This window comes from Delphinapterus leucas, chromosome 12, assembly GCF_059928025.1.
Source record: "Delphinapterus leucas isolate spDelLeu-1000000601 "Yukka" chromosome 12, BTC_Dleu_Yukka2, whole genome shotgun sequence".
Classification (NCBI taxonomy): Eukaryota; Metazoa; Chordata; class Mammalia; order Artiodactyla; family Monodontidae; genus Delphinapterus; species Delphinapterus leucas.
The window spans coordinates 13,788,671-13,812,616 of NC_143140.1; the positions used below are offsets into that span (position 1 = coordinate 13,788,671).

A 23,946-nucleotide genomic window follows, 5' to 3' on the forward strand; every position below is an offset into this window, starting at 1 on the left:
GGCCGGCCAGTGTCTAGCAGACAGAACTTGGGGTTGTTGTTTGTGCGCCCGTGAGTGGGCAGGGACCGACGGCGGGCTCGGGGGCAGCCCAGGCGTCTGAACACAGTTATGGTGGTGCTTCCAGCACTGCATCTGGTCAGGTGTTCACCTGCCACCCAGAACTCTTGGCCAGCTTTGCAGAGAGTTTTCAGAGTGTGCAGGGTGGCAAGCCCTGTTGTCCACTATGGAAATTACAGTACTTGGCCCTTTCTCCCACTTGGGTAATCTATGGACATTCCCAGCAGAATTCTAATCACTGAATCTCCTTCTCTTCAGGGCTCCCAAGGCCCAGCTGGAGAGCCAGGGATTCAGGTAAGCTACTTAACCAAGTTATCTGGCACAGCAAATCCATCTTGCTGACTGGGGGGTGGGGGTGGGGAATGGGGGCAATTACTAAAAGACTATCCTTATAAGTAACTATTTTCCCCCTTTGCCAGGGTCCTCGAGGTCTCCCTGGGTTGCCAGGAGCTCCAGGGACCCCAGGGAATGATGTAAGGACAGTTTTTACCTACTTCCCCTCTCCCCCACACCTGTCTTAATCTGAACCTGTGCCGAGGTGCAAAGATTTGAACATGCTGCTTCTGTTTTCAGGGAGCTCCTGGGAGGGATGGAAAGCCAGGGCTGCCAGGCCCTCCAGGTGACCCGGTATGTTGACCGTCTGTGCCTGATTTATGTATCTTTAATGCACGCAGCAGCCAAACAGCCTACCAAGCAAGTTTTGCTGTCCAGACTAATTAGAATGCTCAGTGACTGCTTAGTGATTTTGTTTATCCCCACTTTTTTGTAGAGGGGGAAAAAATTCAAGCTACATCAGCATTTTTGTGTGTGTGACGAATACTTATTTCCCGAGGGTATAATTCAGCTGTACAATTTTTGCCCCAAGCTGAACCTTGGTGTATAATGTCTCAATCCCATGGAAAATTGAGTTAAAATACATAGCCACAGATTCTGTTCTTTCTAATGCTGGTGACGAAATGAACTTCATTTTTCTAAATGAAAGTCTGCGGGTAAGTTTCCCATAATATGGTACATATCTATTGATTCGATGGCTTTAAGAATGCTGAAATGGTTCAATTACAAAACTGGCTTGAGTAGGCTTTTCAGAACAGGTTTAGGCACTAAATGGGTGTTCCAAAGTTTTATTTTAGGTTAAACCTTGCTTTGAGTGACAGTGAAATCCCTTTAAATAGCCTCCAAATTGGCAGTTATAATTTAAGAAGCCATATGGTATATGACATTGTATTAAGAATTCTGTATAATAAAACCCAAATCTGGCCTCTCGGTTCTTAGTCTCACAAATCCTCCTACACCTTTTGAGCCTCACGTGCCATTATAAGTTACATGCAGAGGCGTATCTTGGCCTTTAACTCCCTCACTGAGTGAATCATGTGTGTATGTGTATTGACTGGGAACCTTTAAAGCATTACTGGGGTTTACGGTGTCTCTCTGAAAGGACGCTTTAAGGCACAAGGCCAAATCACTGCCCGAGTCCTGTGTCTGTTTCTGGATAGGAAACATCATGTTGGCCAACCATCCTGATGGTGAGGCTCTTCTAAGCCCTACCATTTGTCACCATGGTGACAAATCTCAGCTGGCCTGGTGTTTTGAGGGAAAACATCTACATTCATTATGTTTGTATTGTATTGTGTGCCTGTATATGTATAATTACATGCATTGGGTTTTTTTTTCTCCTTATCCACAGATTGCACTTCCTCTCTTGGGAGACATGGGGGCCTTGTTCAAGGTACTTTGTGGCTATGTAAGAAATTATGTGTTAACTTCTGGGAAAAATCAGAAAGGAAATCTTTACAAGAATTTGAGTTAATTGCTTAGCCTGAATTAAAATTCAGTTTCTTAATGGCAGAACATCTTTCAGATAGAAAAAGGAACACGTATCTGTATATGTCTAGTGCCACTTATACTAATTCCCCACTCTCTTCTTTACCAGCCTCTCATTTTGGGTGTGGAGGAACAGGGAGGCAGGGGAGGAGGTGGTAGTTCTGAGATGAGCTGCAGGAGAGGAATGGTGTCATTAGTACCCTTGAGTAGATGTTCTCTCTCTGCAGCAATAGCTTTCTCTTAATGGTGTTCACCCACCCAGGCTCATCACTGTGAAACCCAGTCCTCCTCACGGTATCTGCCCTGGCCAGTCCAGGATGGAAAGCAATGCTGCTCAATAAACAGCTAGCTTGCAAGGCTGAGTTTTTATGTCATGGGATTTTACAAAGTGAGTTACAAAATTCCATAGCTGACAATCGCCCTAACACCTGTGACTCTGTTAAATAAAAATGATCTCTACCTATTATCCACCTCACAGGGAATTAATCTTGCTACCGTTTTTTTTCTTTAATACTTTCCTCTATTTTATTTGTAAAACAGATGGGGAGCGGTTGATAATAGGACACCTGGAGGTTGTGTATTTGCATGTTTCTTTGCGGAATGCTAAGACTGAACCCAAATGAAAGTCTGTCCCTTTATATTCCACTCAAACCTCATGTGTCGTATCTGTCAATGTATGAATGGACAGTATATCTGTACACACACACACGGGCTATGTGTGTGTATATGTGATCTATTTTATATTTCCAGCATTTAACCCAATGTTTCCTGCAACGACTTACTCAGTAGTAGGCAGGCAAGAATATTTGTTGAATTGAATTCACAAGACTAGAATTCTAGTAAATATATTTGTCGGGTGATAAAGGTTTTGAGAATAGTACATGAATATAAATGTAAATGTAGATATAAATATAAATATATGGGGGGGTTTAAGACTTTCAAAAGCCAACATTTTCTCATAAGTCAGAAAATAGGGGCTTCCCCGGTGGCACAGTGGTTGAGAATCTGCCTGCTATTGCGGGGGACACGGGTTTGAGCCCTGGTCTGGGAAGATCCCACATGCCGCGGAGCAACTAGGCCCGTGAGCCACAACTACTGAGTCTGTGCGTCTGGAGCCTGTGCTCCGCAACAAGAGAGGCCGTGATAGTGAGAGGCCCGCGCACCGCGATGAAGAGTGGCCCCCGCTTGCCACAACTAGAGAAAGCCCTCGCACAGAAACGAAGACCCAACACAGCCCTAAATAAATTAATTAATTAATTAAGGAAAAAAAGAGCAAATCCTATTTTTTTTAAAAAATAGTATTTATGGGGGCTTCAGGAGGATCTTATGTTTATTGAGTTATTATTACATGCCAGGCAACACACTGCTTTACTTATATCATCTCACGTAACCTGCGCAAGAATCCTATGAGTTCAGGCTGTGGAGTTTCCCATTCTGTACACGAGAGACCTAAATTCTGAGGAGTTAAGTACCTTGCTCAGAGTCACACAGCCAGTAAGTGTGACATTAACACAGGAGTGCAGGTCCTCAGACAGTCAGTCTCATGTTCTCTACGAGGGCAGTGATGTTGGAAATGGCAGGATTGTAGGAGTTATATCATTGCGGAACAGTTAGGGCTCTTTAAGATCAAAAAAAATTATTGACTATCCTGATAGGATGTGGCAGCTCCCACTACAGACAAAAAGACTGCAAACAGGCTCTGACAGGGAAAAGAACCAGGGCTCCGATGGCCTCAGACATGGAAGTAGTCAACAGTTTCACCAGGGCAGCATCCCCTTAATAAATGCCCTTGCCGGGGGTCCAGACCCAGCATCACCTCATGGAGGTTTTGAGTCTCAGGGGAGCCAGTTGGCAAGAGGTGAGCAGGACCCCTGACTGAGTCCCAGCAAGCTGTATTCAGTAGAAGAGAAGCAGGTAGTTCCCTGAGGCATATGGGAATTTTAATCCTAATCCTGCCACCAGTATATTAACTGTCCCAACTCTGTCTTAAAGTCTTTAGCGGACCTGATCGTCCTGCTTTCTGTTCTCAAAAACTGTGTTTGAATAAAGTGTTGAAAAGAACTGACATGTTTCCCAGCCCGAATGATGTATACCTTCAAAGACCTTCCTCCAGGTTAATCCGTGTATCAGTCCTTCTTTGAACAAGCTTGTGTATTAGCCAATAACTGCGTCTTTATCCTCTCCGTGAGAAAAATCTTAAAAGGTATTTTTTCAAGAACCTTAATGAAATCCACTTTTCCTTCATTTACCATTCTAGTAACTCTAACCTAAAGAAGATGAGGTCAGTTTGAAATGACTCTAGAAAATCCTATTGACTTGTAATTATTTCCATTTTTTATGTTTTATTAAAACAATCATGAAACTACCACAACATTGTAAATCAACTATACTTCAATAAAAATCAATTGAATAATCCATCCTAAAATGTTACTTATATACAAAGTAGAAATAGACCCACAGACATGGAAAACAAACTCATGGTTACCAAAGGGGAAACGGGGGAAGGGATAAATTAGGAGTTTGGGATTAACATATGAACACTACTGTATACGACAGATAACCAACAAAGACCTACTGTAGCACAGGGAACTATGCTCAATATTTTGCAATAACCTATAAGGGAAAAGAATCTGAAAAAAAGATATATATGTATGTATAACTGAATCACTTTGCCATTTACCTGAAATTAACACAACATTGTGAATCAACTATACTTCAGTAAAAAAGCAATCAATTGAATAATCCATTCTAAAATGTTACTATATATTGATATGCCATGTTATAATGTCTACAGATACAGTAGACATTCTTTATACTTTTTGAAATATGGAAAGCTTTTTGGTTCTCTGAAGTCCTCAAGCGTCTCTACCTTCACAGTTTTTCAGATTGAGTAGGGGTGGTTCTACAATTATGTATGTGTTTCTTAACTCCTGTACCAGCACATTAGCTCAGTGGAATGATCCTAGTGATAAAATTAGTTTGGGAAACTTTGCACATTCCAACTCCTTCTCATGTATTCCAGCTCTAAGAAGGACAACCACAAAGAGAACTGTTCTGACCCAGCATTTTTTAGGCAAATTGCCTCAGAACCTTTTCAGTATCATACAAAATTAGTCTTCCATGGAGCATATGTTTGGAAATCAAACTTGTGCTGATATACACTGGGTCAGAAATATTGAACTTCATGGCCTTTCTTGCCAGCTTCCCATCAACGGCAAGCTTCCATTCCCTCTTTATGTTTAAGGATTCTTCCCTTTGGTTAAAAAGATGGAAGAATTGAGGCTTAGATTGTCCTACCTTTGGTCAATTGTTAAATTTCAGCTGTCTCCCCCACTCAGTAGTCCCTATTTTATGCCTTTCCAGATCATATTTTTATAACAGTTTATTTAAAAATAAGCCTCTGTAGGCTTTATGTGGTAAGAAGTTTATCTTGTGAGTTCAGGTAACTAAATTGAAGCGTTTGCAGATCAGCTAAAGATTACAGAGAAGGCGATGGAAAGGTGATTCCACTTATATTTCCTATCTGCACTTGGATTTGACTTAGAAGTCAAGTCCCAGCCGCTCAAATAATTGTTTCCCACGTGAGTGTTTCCCCTAACAAATAAAAGGTTAGTAAGCTGTGTTTAGGGTTCTCCAACTGATTGGGCTCTCAAAAGGGGAAATCCTTTCTTCACAGCTTTCTTTCTTTCTTTCTTTCTTTCTTTCTTTCTTATGATTTATGCTATTGGTTTTATGAGCTCTGTAATCTTGCTGGTTATTCCAAACTTTATTGCCACCTCTCTTTTTAAACATGCTGCTAAGCAACTGAAACTCTGTGTTCTTGACTTATGAGTTTATCTTTTAAAATAGTTTTTGCCTCCCCAAAAGTAGTCTTTCAAATTGAATAAATTAGGTTTCTGAAAGTAGAATGACATAGCAATGGCTATCACTCAACTCTCACAAAAGTTCAAATAGAAGTTCAAATCCAATCAATGAATAATGAATCTCCAGTGACCTTATCTCTGTCTTCATTAGAACTTCTGTGGCAACTGCCAAGCCAGTGTCCCTGGGCTGAAAAGCAACAAAGGAGAAGAAGCAGGCGCTGGTGAGCCTGGACAGTTTGATTCTGTAGCCCAGAAGGTAAGAAGGGGGCTAAGTGTTGGTGGACCCTGGAGGTGACACATGGTGCCTTCTCTCAGCTGTGACTGCTCTGTCCTCTAGGGCGATGTAGGGCCACGAGGTCCTCCAGGAGTCCCAGGCAGAGAGGGACTAAAGGTAAGGAAGTCTCTCCTCTGTGCAACCTTTAATTCAGGGTAAAAAAAAAGAAATACATTTTAAAATACAGTCCTTTTTCTAAAAATATTTTGAAAAAGTGGTGTAAAAGCCATTTGCAGATGTCATTTATTTTTCCCCGATTCTGTCCAAATGACATGCCCCAAGTGTCCTGAGAAGAGATATGTTCATTTTCCCAAAAGATGACAAAATGACTGAGTGTACTAACTAAATGTATTGTGTCTCTAGGGGAGCAAAGGAGAGCGAGGCTACCCCGGGATACGTGGGGAGAAAGGCGATGAGGTAAAAGGCTCTTCTCTGATCATGCAGCCCTACTGTTGATTCTTTCCATGTGACACAACAAAAGGACATCAATTTTCCATATCTCATGTTTGATGCTAAACAAATAGAAACAAAGGCAGGTTTTTTCCAAGTGTTAACACATTTAAAATAATACGTTGATGCTTATTTTCAGTGATCCAGTTTCTGAGACAAGGGAATTCAAACACAAAGTTAACATATCAGTTACTACGTTTCTGTTTTCTCATAGCAGGTAACAATTCCAGCTCTCTCAAGATAAAAGCAAGAAGAAAGAGGAAAAGGAGATTTACTGAAAAGAATCCCAAAGTAGCTCATAGAATTGAAGGGATAGTCAGCAACCAGCCTAGGGATAGGGGCAGCTCCAGAACTCAGCAGAACTTCCCTGGGCCGCTGCCGCAACGTGACTCAGTTTCACTGACCTTGGTTTGTTTGTATCTCTGCTCAACTTTCAAACTCTTGGGAGGAAGAAAAAAAAAAACTATCAAATGGGTCTGCTTGGACTGGTTTAAATCAGCTGCCCACCCTCCCACTAAGGTTCAAAGTCAAATGTGCTCTTGAGATGGTGGCATAATTTTCTGACTCTCAGCCACACTGATGCTCAGGATAGCATTCTTTCCTGCATAATTCACATGAACTCTTAGAAAAACCAATTAGGATGATGAATTCTTGTTAGTTTAAACAGTTTTGATACTAATAATTCTTAATGAAAGTAAGTAAGCCATCTAGTAACCTTGATGTTAGTGCAGAAAATCAAAATGATATAAAGTAGATCTTTTTTTTTGAGTTGGAGTTATATATTTCACATTATAAATTATCATCGTTGTTATTGTTTTTAATTAACATGGATTCTATTCAAGAAAACTGTGAGGATTGGCTTGGTTTTTGTCCAGGTTAAAAATTGAAGAGCAAAGAAATACAACATTTCCTTTCATCTGTAAATAAAACAGTAAAGGCATTTTATTTTCTAAATAAGGAAGAGTTATTGAGCTTTTGCATCTTCATGCTCCACAGAAAGTTGCACTAAAGTACAAGCACAGTGTCTGATTTTAATAGCCTAACAGCTTTTAACTGCCTAGACTCAAGAAGTAGGCTTTAAAGGTAATTGAGAATGTAATAACAAAAAGATCAGGAAATAATTGGAATTCAGGCTTTTTCATAAGTGACTCTAAATTAAATTTATTAGAAGTTAACTTTTATTGATTCTTCAGAATCCTTAGCACTCCTGGTGAACTGAAATCCCTCCTTAATCACTATTTTAGTGTGCTTTTCCTTAAGTACACCTTGCTGGTTCTTTAACACAGCGTACACAGACTTTGCACAAGACACTTAGACAATTCCAGCTAGTTCAGGAGGAGATTCTCCACTGTTTCTTCACATCACATGAATAGTATGAATAAACCTGAAGTAACATACTAGCTCAGTTGGGCCTTTGGGGGGTAACGGGGCAAGGCAGCTTGTCCCTCTCAGGCAGGTGGGAAATATTGAATATTATCTTGTCTTCTACTTGGACTCAGATACTCCCTTAAATTTTAATTTGTTGATTTGTTTAAGTGAATGAAACTTTGCCCAAGAACATATGTATTTCCAGCTGGCCAATAAACTATACTATTTTAATATGCATATAATATCTAATCATACAAAATCTAAGATGTCTGTTCTACCCTTAGTTGAAAAGATGCAGAAGGACACCCTGTCTCTTTGAGGAATTCCCAATTATTATTTAATAATTATCCAATGGTCGATTTAATCCATTTGGGAACTTAAAGAGAGGAGTTGCCTTTCGGTTTATTGCGCTTACAAAAGTGACATTACCCTCAACGGTTTTTACAGGTGTTGTTTCACAATGCAAGGTAGCAAATTAGCAGATGCTAATAGAACACAGACTTACCTCTCATAGTCAGAGGGAATTCTTGCTTGGAATACAGGTCTTTCTACAATATTTTAGAATAATAATTGATAGGACAGGAAAAATACTGTCAGCCATAAGTTGTAGCAATGGAAAAATAAATATTCTTGGTAGCAACTGAGGTAGGACTTGCAAAATCAAAATATCAGAATAGGGAAAGAACTTAGCTCTAATGATCCTTGACTATGCAGTAAATTTTAATTTGTATTTTAGTTTGGTACAATATGCTAAATTGACTGTCCTACTCTTTAATAGGTATTTGTCTTCTTTAATGATCTTTCTTGTCTTGTAAAATTACCTGCTTGCCCTTTATACATCCATAGTAACTTTTACCCTTACTACAGAATTTCAGCTTGTTCAGAGAAAGATGGCTGAGAATGATTTCTTTTTATTTATGGACTGAGGTTTACTTTAAAGTTTAATGTGGTCATCAAAGGTTAATGAGTCCCAGGCTTATAAACTGGACTACCTAAAGACTCACTCAGCATCTCTAGACTGATTCAGTGTTCAGACTAAAAGTAGCAAAAAAAAAAAAAAAGAATACATATGAACACACATATCTTATACACGTACATACAGAGAGAATTTTATGGAAATGTGGGTGTTTTGAGATAAAGCAACTTGTGGCATAGCATTTATAATCTCCAGGCATTTAGAGATCCATTCCAGAAGGAAATTTCTTTCCTTTCCACTTATAACCCCATAAACAAGTTAATGGTGGGGGAATAAAAAGAGTCAATACAACATGCCAGTGTGTACCGCCCACAAATGCACATGGGCACATGCACACACACACACACGCACACACACACTGAGCGTTGCCTGTGAGGATGATACCATCTTGAAGAAAGTATATGTCCACATTAACACAAGTATACATAAGATTTTACCCAAGACTCTTGTTACATGAGGAATTTCGGCACATTCAAGGAGAGCCTTTCCAGCATTTCTTCGCCTCCCATCACATGGAAAAACCTGAAGGAATATATGATCCCATTAGGCATTAGATGGACAGACCTGGCAGAGCTTGGTCCTTAATCCCACTGATGCAAAGAACCTTGATCCTGTGGAACTTTGTTCCTCTAGAGCGCCCATAGATAACTATGTAGCAGTTTTACCATGGTCACTTCACCTGATATTTATAATATGTATAAAATGCATATTTCATCACAGTAAAGGGCAAAGGAATTTATTATAACAATGAATGGTTTGGCACTATAAAAGGATTACTCAGTAAAGAAAATTCAATCCTGAAAAAGTGGAACCGTTCAAAATAGAACTTGACACGTCATATGGTTATGTGAAATAATAAACGGGTATTTAAAAGTATATTTTTCCCATTGTAGAAATCATCTGAGTTCCTTATAGAAAACTTGAGAAATACACAAAAGCACTAAAAAGACAAAAGTTATTCCTATTTGTACTTCTCCGACTGTTGGTAAAAGTCAGATTGTTGTCCACAACCCCTCATCCACAATTCCAAAGTTCAAATGCCTCTGAAAACCCGGGAAATTTTTCCCAAGTTTGCAGCAAATTTATTTGGCAGCAAAGTCTGACCTGAAGTCATATGGAGCTAGTCTATTCATCCCACTTGGTGAGACTATCATATGTTTTGCTATAGAAATATTTGTGTGTTTATTAGCAGGTACTGCCTCAGGTGCCATGGGAGTGTTATGTAATATCCAGTATGAGCACTGTGTTCCCTTTGAAACAAATCTGAAAATTCAGAACCCTGAAACACACCTGACACTAAAGTTTCCAGATAAGGCATTATGAGCCTCTATCAGTCTCATATTTTATGAAGTGCATTTCTAATTTTTTAATAATTTGGACCTTTATGTAACATTTTGTAACGTTTCCTTTTCTTTGTTATTCAATAGCTTTTGAAACATGGTTTTAACAGTTGCAAAACATTTCATATTATGGATTTTATGTAACTTATTTAACTAATATTCTTTTGCTGACTTACTTGGTAAAGGAACAAATTAATTACACGAGTTATCAGTTAATCTTACCAATTCTTCTTTGAATATATAAATGTATCCAGTATAATTAGCATGACGCTACAAATCTTAGGTGGGGCCTAAGAAGCTATCTCTTCACTTTTACCTTTAAGCCATTAAAGGGTTATAAATTTAAATTCGCCGATGAGGTGTATTTCTTATAATGAACTGGCCGGCTAAACTAAATACTGTATCATAAAACAGAGTCCGTTGTTCCACCAACTGAAAGAAGCATTAGTGTAACCATGTATTTCTTTGATGGCATTCTGCTCATCTGAAATTTGTATTTTCATGCTTTAGCAGTGCCAGCTTCTCAAAGATGGCTATTGTCAATGGAGGGGCTCTGTGAGATCAGAAATGTTCTATGAATCACCAACACATTAAATTATGTTTTTAACAAATTCCATGTCGTGGCATTTTAGCTCGCCATCCTTGCTCTTAGAAAACGGGTGTTTGCAGATGACAAATGTGTTTCTTGATTAGCCAACAAAGATGGGTAGTTTTCAGTCGTCAAAATATTTGATGAACTAGGGCTTCCCTGGTGGCGCAGTGGTTGAGAGTCCACCTGCCGATGCAGGGGACACGGGTTCATGCCCCGGTCCGGGAAGATCCCACATGCCGCGGAGCGGCTGGGCCCGTGAGCCATGGCCGCTGAGCCTGCGCATCCGGAGCCTGTGCTCCGCAACGGAAGAGGCCACAGCAGTGAGAGGCCCGCGTACCGCAAAAAAAAAAAATTTTATGAACTAAAATGCTTTGTTTCCAACGATATAACAGATTTTATGGTAGGAACTATCTCTTTTAGGGTCTTCAAGGCGTTCCGGGCCTTCCAGGTGCTCCTGGCCCGACTGGACCCCCTGTAAGTATTTGCTAAAATGGTCTCACTCAGAGTCCATATCTGCTGGTATGATGCAAAGTGAACTAACATTCTTTATTGATTTTTGTTCTCTGTTCCTCTGTGTGGAGCATGCAGCTATTGCTGGGGAAAGTAGCATCCAACATCTCAGATTTTTGTTAGTATTCCTTAAGGCTGCTTGGGGTTGTGGAAACTTGTCATGAAAATTCTACCAGACCAGAAAGCAGACTGTGATGAAGCAAGTCTATTTGAATAGACGTTGGTTGTAGAGGAGCGTTATCTTTTTTAGCTATAATTTTTCTGGCATCAACCTTAGGGACAGATATTCAGATGGTTACACCCTTACATTTTTAAGCGCCATAAACTAAGAATTTATTCTCTAGACAGAAAAAAAAAAAAAAAACGGGTCAAGGATTATCAGATTCAATTTACTTTTATTCCTGTTTCTGACTTAAAATACGCTCTACTTTAGTCGGCACTTTTTTCCGCTGTCTCTCTCAAACGCAGCATCAGGGCCTTTTTGTCTTCAGTTACCCTGTTTGCTTAAAACAATCTTTTTTTCCTTTCCCACCTGCTAAACCCAGTCTATCATGAAAGCAGAGCTCAAATCTAGGGTTGCCAGTTAAAGTACAGGACATGAGGCTCAATTTGAATTTCATGTAAATAAATACTTTCATAGCATGTTTGTCCCAAATATTGTATTGTTATTTGCTAAGTCTAGCAACCCTCCTCAAGCCTCAATTTTTCCAACTCTTTCCTTCTTAGAGTGCCTAGGCAAATGGTATGTAGGAATGTAATCGTGTTCTTTCATGTTTTGAATCATGGGTTTGCCATAATGAAAATGTTACCTTTTATGCTTTCACCACAGTTATATAGAACAAACCTGGCTCTAAATTGTACACTAAAATTAAAAGTTAAGAGAAAGAGTTGTGAAAGGAGCCATGGAAATGATAGCTAACTCTATGCTCAACGAAGATTTTAAACTAAATTTTATTTTCCATTGGTAAAATGCAGATCGCATAACTCGCCTTGTTAATTCTGCTCTGTGAAGTATTTAAAATGGTGATCACCACCAAAATTATAGCTCATTTAGGAAGGCATAATGCTATGTAAATTGCCATTTAAACAGCAAGGCTAAATTCTTAAATGTATTAAGAGGTTCCAATTAAGGCCATTAAGTGTGGTTGGCCAAGGTGAAAAAGCGACCACAAATACAAATTTTATCCTTCCAAGGGCTTATTAGCAGGATACAGCTGCTGTATCAGCCTGAAGAAATATAAGCTTATAGGACTGATTTTAATTAGGATCAAATGACCTTCAAAGTGTATCAGTTTGAGCAACCAACGTCCAATACCCTTGGCCGTTTGGTTGTTGTTTCTGTGACAAACTTAGTTTTGTGTTTTACAGGGCTTGTTGGGAAGAACGGGACATCCTGGCCCCTCGGGAACAAAGGGTAACAAGGTACAGAGGGAAAGCCTCACTTACTGTCCAGATTGGGGCTTGGGGTAGGGGCAGGGTGAACCTACTTACAGAGAAATCCATAAAATCAAGCAAAGCCTCAAAGTACTATAGGAGTGATGTCAGGGAAGTGGGCTTGGAAAGACATAGGTCCCAAAATTGGTGTGAAGACAAGAGATATGTTCCCAGGGAAGAGGATGAATAGCACATAGGTGCCACACAGCAAACATCCAAGCTGGACTCAGGGTCCTGGGCATCCACTGTGGGGAAGGATGAGGTGAGGGTCACCTCCCGATGAGGTGCAGGAAGGTAGTTTGTATCTGGAAGTCCAGCCGCAGGTGCCAAGGCTCCCGACAGGAGGCTCGCTCTCAGAACCAACCAGGATCCCAGTAAATGACGTGCTTGCTGAGAAAATCTGCCAAGTTCTGTCCTTAGATGGTCTTAGGAGACATCCACGAAAGAACCAGCACAACTTGCTTCCTGGGGAGTCCGGTTGACAGGACAGATGGGTTGCTGTGGTCAGCAGGGAGAACCAGCAAAAGAGGTCTCAGCAGGAAGATCACACAGTTACCCCATTTAGGATCTAAAGTGTCACCCACAGTGTGATAGAGCCACCACATGAGTCACACGGACTAACTCTTTGGATGAGAGAAGTTTAAGAATCCGGAGGCCATGTGAGCCACCCAAGTGGCTTCTACCTCAAAATGACCACAGTGGGGCATAATGGCATCAAGGAGCAAAGGAATCCCCCCAAACTGAAAGGCAACAACGTGCTTATTCTGGACAGTCTCAGCACAGTTTCTCTGATAGCATCCCAGGGAGCTTGCCCACCTCCACCAGCATTTTTGATTTGTTCTTGATGGAAATTATTCAGTCAGAGATTTGCCTTTTGAAGTTAATGGGAATTCCACACTGAGATGAGCTTTGGGGCACAATCGAGAATGAAAATATGACTATTAATTGTGCCGGAAAAAAAGAAGTCCTTTCAATAGGCGCATATTTTCCTTGTTTGTTGTCCTCTCACAGTTCATGAGAATCATGACATGATTCTCTGAAGGACGCTGCCAGCAGAGCCCCATGCGTCTTAGAGAGAGAGCCACCAGCAGAGCAGTTTGGGAAAAGATACAGTATACTCATGGTCACTCCTTCTCAGACAGACACATTGCAAGAAAAACTTAACAGTTGGTTTTTATTGATAAAGATACAATCAAAAGGTTTCTAGGATTCTTTGGTTACTGAAAAAATGGGGAGATTGGAATGAAATCCTTCATCAAATTTATGAAAATAGACTAAAATCCCTCAAAATTCTTGGGCATTTTAAAGTAGGAATTTTACTCTCTCTGGATTCTTTTTTAATGAACCATTTCTTGCCATCGCCCCTGATATTGAGGGACTCAAAAGATTTTATGAGGCTATTATTCTAAAAAAAAAAAAGCAGTTACAGGAAAAACTGGTTAAAGGCACCAAAAGGAGTATCATACCTCTGTTTATCATGGACCGATAAGCATCCTATGTTTTATCAAAATATAGATGAAATCCCATTTTTCAAGTTTCAACTTGAATGCATTTCTCACACATTTCATTTTCAGTCTGCTTTGCCTGGAAGCAGAATGTCTGAGGCTGTTTACATTGTAAAGAACATTTCCCTTATACAGCGTTGTACCACGGTCACTTCTGCTCAGTGGGACATGCCTGATATTCACTTAGGATGTGAAAGAAGGTTTTCCTCCTGCAGACACACACAGGTTGTGATTTTCTACTTCAGTCAGAGCATGTGGATGCCCTCTCTGGTTCCCAAAAGATGAAGGTGGTGGAGGTGAGGCTAGAAGCGAGGGTCTGACCCAAAAAGCCATGTCCCTGAGCTGCCCCAGCCTTCAGGAAGTGTGCTCTGCACCCCCATGTGGGGAGAGTTCCCCCAGCTGCACTCAAAGTCCAGGACCTGGTCATCTGCTTGTCTGGCTCCATCTAAAAATAAGTTTCATCCCTGGTGCTCACACCGTGAGGATCTGAATGCCTGTGAGAAAAGGCATTTACCTTTCCCGTGGTCTAGTAATGTTAATTCTCCAGGTGAAGGGAAAAGCCCCGCTGAATAAGACTTTGCAAGGGTGAACAAAACAAGTCATATTGACTTCAGAATGTGGCTCTCAGAACAAGCGCAGTCGGGTCCATAAACCTGGAGTAGAAATGTCTAAGCCGTTGATGTTGGTCTGTGTACCCCCTTGCAGGGCAGCGAGGGACCCCCTGGGAGACCCGGACCACCTGGACCACCTGTGAGTTGTTTCAGGTTTAAAACATAAGTTCATGCATCTACTTCAGACTTGTATAAACAACAAGGTCCTATTGTATAGCACAGGGAATTATGTTCCATATCCTGTAATAAACCATAACGGAAAAGGAAAAAAAAAGGATTTTACTTTTTTTGTTTGTTTTTTTGTTGTTTTTTTAAATAGATTTTATTTTTCTTGGATGATTTTTTATGTTTGCAGGAAAATTTCACAGAAAATACAAAGAGTTCCCATATGGTCCTGCCACACACACAAGCAGTTTCCCTTATCATTAATATCTTAACATTAGCGTGGAATTGTACTCTTTAAAAGTATAAACTTTACGGTATGTGAATTTTATCTCGGCTTAAAAACCAAAAACATGTATAAAGTTCCTTCTAACCCTGCTATAATGATTTTTCAGTGGCATGTATAACAAAATTATTATTATGAAGTATATGTCGAGAAATATTATTTGTCCCATTAACTATCCAGGTAATATAATTTCTCTCTTAGAGTTGAATTTTTTACAGTTGAGGAACTGATATTGATACATTATTATTAACTAAACTCTATAGTTGACCCTGGGGTTTACTCTTTTGGTTGTATGGTCCATTCGTTTTGATAAGTGCATAATCTCATGTATCCACCATTACAGTACCATACAGAACTGTTTCACTGCCCTGAAAACGTCCTGTGCTACACTTGTTCATCGCTCACCTCCCTGTCCCTCCAGCCGCTAGAAACTGTTGGTCTCTTTACTATCTCTATATTTCTGCCTTTTTCAGAATGTCCTATAGTTGAAATCAAAAAAAAGCTTTTATGACTCAGAGGTCAGACTACATTTAGATATTCTCAAGGATAAAAGTCATCTGAGTTTTATGTATAAATGTGAATGACAGCCAGGGTGGCTTAGGGGAGCCCTGATTCCCGCATTAGCTCAGCCCTGAGGCACACTGCTCGGATTTGCAGACTGTGGGCCTCCCTGCTGTGGACTCAGTTCAGGTGGGTGTGCACCCCTACTCTCCACCTCCTGCCTGGGGGACCCTGGGAAAGTCATTTAACCTCAATGAGCCTCATTCACAGGAAAGACAGGGGCTGTAAAAAGACATCCCTTCCGGCAGTGTGAGTTGGTAGAAAAATTCTGTTGTGCTGTGTGTGTTCATTACCATCTATGATGCCCGAGATGCAGGGAAATTCTATTTATATGGCGCCTAGTGAATGAAATGTACAAGAGCCACCGCTGCTTTCGTGCTAGGGATTGAGACAGACGTGCACATTGTCGGTAGGCTGAGGAGGACAGGGGCCTGTCTCTGGAGCAAGTCTGCCCTCAAGTGGGGTCTCGCTCAAACAGCATCACAGCGTCCATCCGGCCAAGCGTTCTTTCCCACCTGCCTCAGAGGGAGAGGTGAAGAAGCCAGACTCCCCCAGAAGGGGCAGAATTCATCCATGACTTTGTTTTTTTTGGAGAAACACAATCAGAAGTTTAATAACATGTGCGCTTCCTATATGCAAGGGAGACATCCAGGAAAACTGAGTGACGCCCTGAAATGGCCCGAGTCCTCACCTTAAGTACCATCCTCATCTAAAAACAAGAGACAGGAAGGGTATGGCTGCTGTGCAGTTTCACGTCTCAGCTTTCTCCACTGGTAAGAGTTTCTTGAGATGCTGGAGACAACAAAGATACATCGCTAGTCTGCATGCAATCGCACGTTTGCGCACATCAGTGAATACACTGGCACTCGGTTTCCCTAAACGTGCTCTTCATTTTTGTTTTACTTACCTTCTCCCTTGACAAGGAAGCAGAGCAGGCAGCATTTGAGGCTCAAACACTAAAATACCCTCCCTCCCCAGTGGACAGAACAGCAAAATACAACATGAGCTCCCAAAAGGGACCTCTATTTTACGATGGACTTAAGAAATCTCCCTTGCCCCCCAGCCCGATTCTCCAAAACTATTTATTCTTCAAAACAAATTAAATGTTGTCTTTTCTGTGAAGCACCCCCCTGTGGCCCTGGGAATCTCAGACAAAAGTATCCTTCCCCCTCCAGGACTAAATACAGTAGACATTCAGCAGTTGTCACATGAACGAGTGAAATACTGAAGGAATAAACGAACAGAGCATTTTTCCTTCCTTCACAAGTGTTTGGACGATGCATTCAAAGCATGCGCCCTGAGCACCACTGACCGCCGTGGTCCAAAAACGGCAATGATGGCTCTTCAGTTTTGCAGCTGAAGCGTGGAAATCACAATACAGGAAAACGCAGGTTATGATTCTATGGGAATTTTTAAAAAGAAGGCTAGGAGATCCTAACTAAAATTTTCATATGCAAATTTTTCCTGAATGCCAAAATGTACGATTTTGAAAGCCTCTCACATTAGTTCTCTTTAAGTGTTAGTTGCTCTGGGACTTTGCATTCACAGGTCAATTTATTAGGAAGTTCCTCTTCCCTGTTGTTCTAAAGAATATGTTTTTGTAGAAACATCCATGCAGGGTTGTGAGTAACAACATCTCCCCCATTTCCCTTAATTTTCTATTTGGTATGAAGAGAGTGTGGAAAAAAATTACCTTTCAGCAGCCAAATTGTTCCCTGTTCACATCTTCGTCAGCACTCCTGTGTTATGGCCTGCAGGTCAGCAGGCTGTAAACAGTTAGCATAAATTGGCAATTCAGAAACTGAATTTTAATGAGCAAATAATATTTTCCTCTGAATGCATTAGTGTCTCATCTGTCAAGCCGGCACATTCGTCACAGCCCCACCCAAAGTGCGCGCGCGTGCTCCAGGTAGAGCCCACATGCCTTCTGGTTTTTTCTTCTACGTTTGCTTTAGAAGAACCAAAAACGGGAACGTTGTTATTTTTACCGATAACATTAAACTCAGTTTCTAAAATAGAGTAGGAAAAATATCATTTGGTGAAACAACAAAAGGTAGAGATGCTCACTATTAACTTCAAAGGATAACTCCATGTTTCATTTCTTTCCTAAGGGTGTACCATTCAATGAAGGAAATGGAATGAGCAGTTTATATAAAATCCAGGTATTTACTTTTCTGATTATGTAAAATCACTTTCCGGCTATGGGTTACTACAAATTCTTCTCACCTTTGTCTTTTTCTTTTGAAGGGAGGTGTGAACGCTCCCAGTTTTCCAGGGCCACCTGGCCCCCCTGTGAGTACCGTTGCTTATCACCAAGCATATTTTAGCTGAGCAGCCTCACACACACACACACACACACACACACAAGACCTCCTAAGTTCACTGAAAAGTATGTGTTGCAAATATAAAGAAAATTTTCTGCAGGAGGAAATAAATGAAACCAATTATAATAACATTGGGGAAATGTACACAGTCAAAATAAAGGAAAATAGCATTCTGCGTAGTGGTGTCACTTTTTGGAAACCTGAGAACTAAATCAATGTCCAAGCAATCACCGTCATGGGAGTTCCATCAAGTTATATTTCCTCATCTTGTTATGCTTCAAATCCAAACCATAGCAAAACAAAACCTGCAGATATTTTTATGTGTATTAAAGCCAATTGGATAAAAATTCTTCATAGTTTGTAAGTTTGCTTCGGTCGTTATTTTCAAGATGACTTCTCATATTTTTCTTATAGGGCCCCAAAGGTGATCCTGGCCCAGTGGTATGTATATTCCCATGTTTTGTGTCATTTAGAAAATAAATCTTTATTCGATTTTGAAAGAAGACCTTCAGGAGAGATGCCTGCCTTCTGAGATGTCCCTTGGTTACATGGGGGAAGCGGACACCTCCTCGTGTCAGGATGCCTCGGTCCTGATGTGTCCCTGCCCTTGACGCTCTTCCATCAGTGTGATTTTGAAAATCACCCTGGGCTGGAGGAAGACGCATATAAAGCTCCCGAGAAATAGGACACTTTCTTTCAATAGGACTATTTTGATGATTGGTTCCATGTTCAGTAGATCGTGGGAGAAAACTGTTTATTGGAAAGAAATTCCTTAATAGGTCTGTCATCTCCCCCACCGACACTACAACAAGACAGGGACGGTTTATTTGCTTTGACTGTCTTAGGCAGTTGTTCTGGAGGCGATGTGGTGCGCTGTCATAACCCTGCTTATTAGGAGCGGTGTTTCAGGAGGTTTTACCCCTCGGCCTGGGAAGAGATCCTGTGCTCCAGCCTTCCGAAGGATGATGGTTGTTAAGCACCTTTCTCAGCCACGGAGCGGCACTGTAAAAGTTCTGCCAGATGCGATTCGATTCCCTTTATTCCTTGGCAGATTTTCCTGTCATGTCCTTTTCAGGCATGTGTCCTGTCCTTCATATTTCATTTCTATGTCCTTTAACCTTTGGGTATATACTTGAAACTCAGATGTATCTGAAACTGAAATAAACTTTCAAACCACTTGCCATTGCCGTGGGAGGAAATCGCAGGCCCTTTCATTACAGTGGAGTTTGGTAAAGCTAGATGAATAAATTTTAAACAAGCGAAAGAAGAGCCATAAAAAGCAATCTTTTTACATCTAAATAGATTTTCAAAGGAGACGCATGAAAGAGCTTATTTTTTGTTATTGGGCAATATATATTAAAAGCCAATTTGTTTTCCCCTATGAAATGCCCAGTTTGTAGCACTTTCCGAACCCCAAATATGTCATTTAGAAGTTTCCTTTGTTTCATTACTCATGCTGTGCTTTCTTTATCTGTAACGTTTTTTAATGCTTTCACCTCCCCCCGCATATCCTTCATTCCAATCTGAATCTTCTTTCATCTTATTGATAAAAATTTCCTCCTGGTCTTTCCTTCTCATACTCACACGCACAAGCATCCCCTCTGAATCATTCAGGGACACGTAGGCTTCTCGCTGACTTTTCTGGAACACCCAAGTTTTTAAATTAGTAACTGTAGGTTAAGGTGAGAAACCTTTTTAAAAAGTATTATAATAAAGGATAAATTATAATTCACTTGGATTCGAAAGCGCGTGGCAACGAAAATGTAGACAGCATTGAGTAGAATCTGAAGAGATTAGGCTTCAAAATTTTTTAGCTGCAACAAAGAATAAAGAATAAAAACTAAGTGGATGACGTTCCTTGCTTTTAGAGATGTGAATTAAGTGAGTGAAGCACAAAAACAGAAATGTGGAATCATGAAATTAACTACCGAGTAAACCTTCAGGTTTATCTTAGATAAAACTTTAGATTATTCCTTTGGGCTCCATGTCACCACCACCGGACAACTCATTTCCGACCAGTTGCCCCGAATAGAGAAATACTACCTCATAGCATAGAGATAGATAAGCCAGGAATGGTGGAGTCACAGGTCACAGAGCAGAAAATGGAAAAGTCCCATCGGGGTAAGTATGGGGAGATATACTCTTCCAGCATCCTTCAGATCCCAGGACACCAGATCCGTACCACTGTTTCTAATCTTCTCAGTGAACCTTTACAGATAAAAATTACCCTTAATTGAATTTATTATCTTCTGAGGCACTCCATTTCATTCCCTTGGTATTCAATTTATAATTGGCTTTCAATTAAATATTTATTATTAGCTACTTTCAGACAAATATTGATTGATCGGCTGAGCACTGTCCAACCAATTCCTCTGTCCTAAGGGTAGTTGAGAATATAAACAAAGAAAACCAAAGAGCTTATCTCCTTTGTCAATAACCCAGAGCCTCCGTTACAGAGCTTCATGCAGAATAGAGTCTGAACATCTTTTTTTTCCTGATTGACAGGTTACATGTTGGTAGTTGTTTAAAAAGGCTTTTGAAGCAAAGAAAGGATCAAGTGATATGCTTCCTCATGAAGCATCCCGTGATAAGGACACTATCATAATCATAATGGAAGTTAAGTGTTGGTAATATTTTTGAAGCAAATTAGAATTAGGCATGCAAAAATACATTTACAGAGAATGACCTTGGGAAGCTACCTTTTCTATGTGATTATGTTGAAAACATCCAGTGTCTTAAGAAAATATTTGCAGTTAACATTAATTCGTTAACAAGGAGGTATCAAACAACTACCCACTTTATCTCTCTTAATTTAAAACCCCTGTTGTTTATTGTTCAAAGTTGGCAGCTTCCTTCACCCTGACCTTTCTAAATGGGTTCCTTGAGGGCCTAGAGGTTCCAGTCATCTGGGACCAGACACCAGCGTATGTAACAGATTTTTTTTTTTTTTTTTTTAGCAGAAATGCTTACCTGTCTCCTCTCGGTGAGCCAGCATAAATAACTGCTCCTGGGCTGTCCTCTGAAGCATCCACAACTCATATCCAGCTCCAGGAAATATTGAGGGATTATAAACTTTGAGAGCTCCATCTTCATCCACTCTTAAAGACTTTAGTCTTATTTTCTGATAATCTAGAAGGCTTAGGTACCTTATAAATTGGCAAAGTTTATTAAAGCCCAGTCTTTCCTTCTAATTCTTATTGAAATTGGAGTTATCACTGACTAGAGGGATTCATTCAGAGCAGATTCTTCATCAGGATAAAAACAATTAATTAGAAAAGATACTCATACTTCTCCAGGGAATAGCTTTATTTTCAAACTGTTCCCAAATATCAAATGCAAGAATACAGATGCTTGAAAATAGAGCGTATTATTTACTTGCTAAATTACCAATTGATGTTTGAGGGAGTATTTTTTAGGCAAAAAATATCTTTGCTTTTGAAATCAATGCTTAAAAAACCTTTTGACCATCGCTTCTGTGTTCTTATGTTCATATTTAACAGGGAGAACCTGGTGTGATGGGGTTGCCAGGATTAGAAGGATTTCCTGGTATAAAGGTAAGTGCAGGGTTAGACGTGTGATCACTGATTCAACATTCAAAACTGTTTATGGAGCACCTACTGTTGGACCAGGAACTGTTTTAGGTTTGGGGATGTATAAGGGAACAAAAGAGACAAAAATTATGTTCTAAGAAGGGGATACAGAAACTAAAAGAATAAACACAAATAACGAAATAATATTGTTGGTAAGTGCTGTGGGAAGAAAAAGTAGAGACAGGTTGAGGGCATCAGGAGTGCGGAAGGGAAGGGTATCATTTTAAATCGGGTGGTCTGAGAAAGCAAGAACAGAGCAGACTTGGAAGAGGTAGGGGGCAGTTAGCCAAGCCCCCTCAAGCCAGAACGAAGAATGTTCCAGGCAAGGTGAGTAAGTTCTAGAGATGTAGTGTATAGCAAGGCGACACTAGGTAACCGTGCTAAACTGTGTGCTTGAAATCTGCTAAGCGTTTTCACCACACGCACACGCACACACACACACAGTGACCTATGTGAGGTGATAGGGATGTGAATTACTTTGATTGCGGTGATCGTTTCACAATGTATACGTATATCAAATCATCATGTTGTACACCTTAAATATGTACAACTAAAAAAATTTTTTTAAAAGAAGAAAAAACAGCAGGTCTAAATGCCCTGAGGCAGAGCACTCCTGGTACTTCCAAGGAGACCCGGGGAGTGAGCGAGGGGATATGGTAGGAGATGAGGTCAGAGAGGTGGGGTGGCAGTTAGGAGCAGCCCCGCCATGTTGAGGTCAATGCTACTCACTGGCCAGTGCAGTACCAGTGCCAGTCTGCAGACTCGTTATGGATTCTGGGGGCAAGGTGAGCGCAGAAATGGAGAGAAAGCATTTAAGCAACTTGTCTGGCAGCTTGACTTTTGACCTTGCCATGATATCCAAACACGTGACCAGTAGACTCACGTTGGGTCATGATGCATTAGAAAATAAATAAGTAAATAAACTGCTCCTTCACCACAGGTAGTTTGAGAAGCACTAATTAATAAAGAGGCTTACCAGCCATTGTACGGACTTCATCCTTCACTCTGAGCGAATACGGAGCCAGCGGTGGTTTCTGAGTAGTAGTAGAGTAACGGGGCCCACAGCTGGAGAGTGAGGATGGGGCAGGGAGGGGAGTGGTGTCGGCTCGGATAAGAGCAGAAACGGTGGCGGTCCTGAGGAGCAGATAGGTTATGGACGTGCTGTGAAGGCAGAGCGACAGGACTGATGGGATGTGGGTCTGAGAGAAGAGTCAAGGACGGCTCCATGGTGTTGACCTGAGCAACTGGCATGGCAGGGCGTCATCAACAGGAATGAGGAAAGCTACAGATAGACAATGATCCAGAGTATAATTTTGGACATGGGACTGAGGTTGGAAGTATCTATTAGACAGCAAAGTGAGGGTATTGAGTAGGCAGTACAATATAAAAGTATGGAGTTTAAAAAAGAGTCTCAGGGAATTCCCTGGCAGTCCAGTGGTTAAGAATCCACACTTCCACTGCAGAGGGCATGGGTTCGATCCCTGGTAGGGGAACTAAAATCCCACATGCTGTGTGGTGCAGCCAAAAATTTTTAAATAATAATAATAATAAAGAGTCTAAGTGAAGATACAGATTGCTTGTCTAAGCATATAGATACTGTCTGAAAGTCAGAAGGCTGGATAAGATCACCAAGAGAATGACAGTAGATTCTTTTAAAAGAGAAGAGGATCAGTCAACTATACTCCGATAAAAATTAATTTAAAAGACAAAAACTTAAAAACAAAAAGAGTGTTGTTTATTCACTCAAAAAAATGGAAGAGGGTCAAGGACTGAGCCCCGAGGCCCTCCAACATTAAGATCAGGAAGAAAAGGGGGAATGAGTAAGGGAGACTGAGGAGGAGTGACCAGGGAAATAGGAGGAAATATTGGCTTCCTGGAAATCAAGCAAAGATCACGTAGCAAGAAGAGAGAGTGAAAATCTGTCTCAATCCTACAGATAGGTCAAGTAGGATGGGGTCAAGTAGGATGGCGGAGTACTGACATTGGATTCAGCAATATAGAGGTCACGTATCACCAGAGGAGTGATTACTGTTTCACTGTGTTGGTAGGACCAATTGCTGGACTTGAATGGGTTTAAGAGAGAATGACAAAAAAATATTTAGAGACAGCAAATACAGTTTAAACAGTGCTTAAGGAGCTTTGCTGCAAAGGAAAGTAAAGAAATGGGCCAGCAGCTGCTGGAGGAGATAGGGCAAGGTTTGCTAAAACGAAGTTTAAGACCA

The 23,946-nt window shown here is 40.6% G+C and overlaps 1 protein-coding gene across 1 annotated transcript in view; it reads left to right on the forward strand.

The window, feature by feature from the left end:
* Window positions 1-23,946, forward strand: part of COL19A1 (collagen type XIX alpha 1 chain) — a 356,054-nt gene that overhangs the window by 301,350 nt on the left and 30,758 nt on the right. Inside the window, exons 26-38 of the mRNA XM_089921716.1 lie at window positions 316-351; window positions 477-530; window positions 631-684; window positions 1,742-1,783; window positions 5,893-5,997; window positions 6,379-6,432; window positions 11,162-11,215; window positions 12,620-12,673; window positions 14,896-14,940; window positions 17,922-17,972; window positions 18,058-18,102; window positions 18,549-18,575; window positions 21,635-21,688. Coding sequence (XP_089777842.1) covers window positions 316-351; window positions 477-530; window positions 631-684; window positions 1,742-1,783; window positions 5,893-5,997; window positions 6,379-6,432; window positions 11,162-11,215; window positions 12,620-12,673; window positions 14,896-14,940; window positions 17,922-17,972; window positions 18,058-18,102; window positions 18,549-18,575; window positions 21,635-21,688 — 675 coding nt within the window. The remainder of the gene's footprint in view (window positions 1-315; window positions 352-476; window positions 531-630; window positions 685-1,741; window positions 1,784-5,892; window positions 5,998-6,378; window positions 6,433-11,161; window positions 11,216-12,619; window positions 12,674-14,895; window positions 14,941-17,921; window positions 17,973-18,057; window positions 18,103-18,548; window positions 18,576-21,634; window positions 21,689-23,946) is intronic.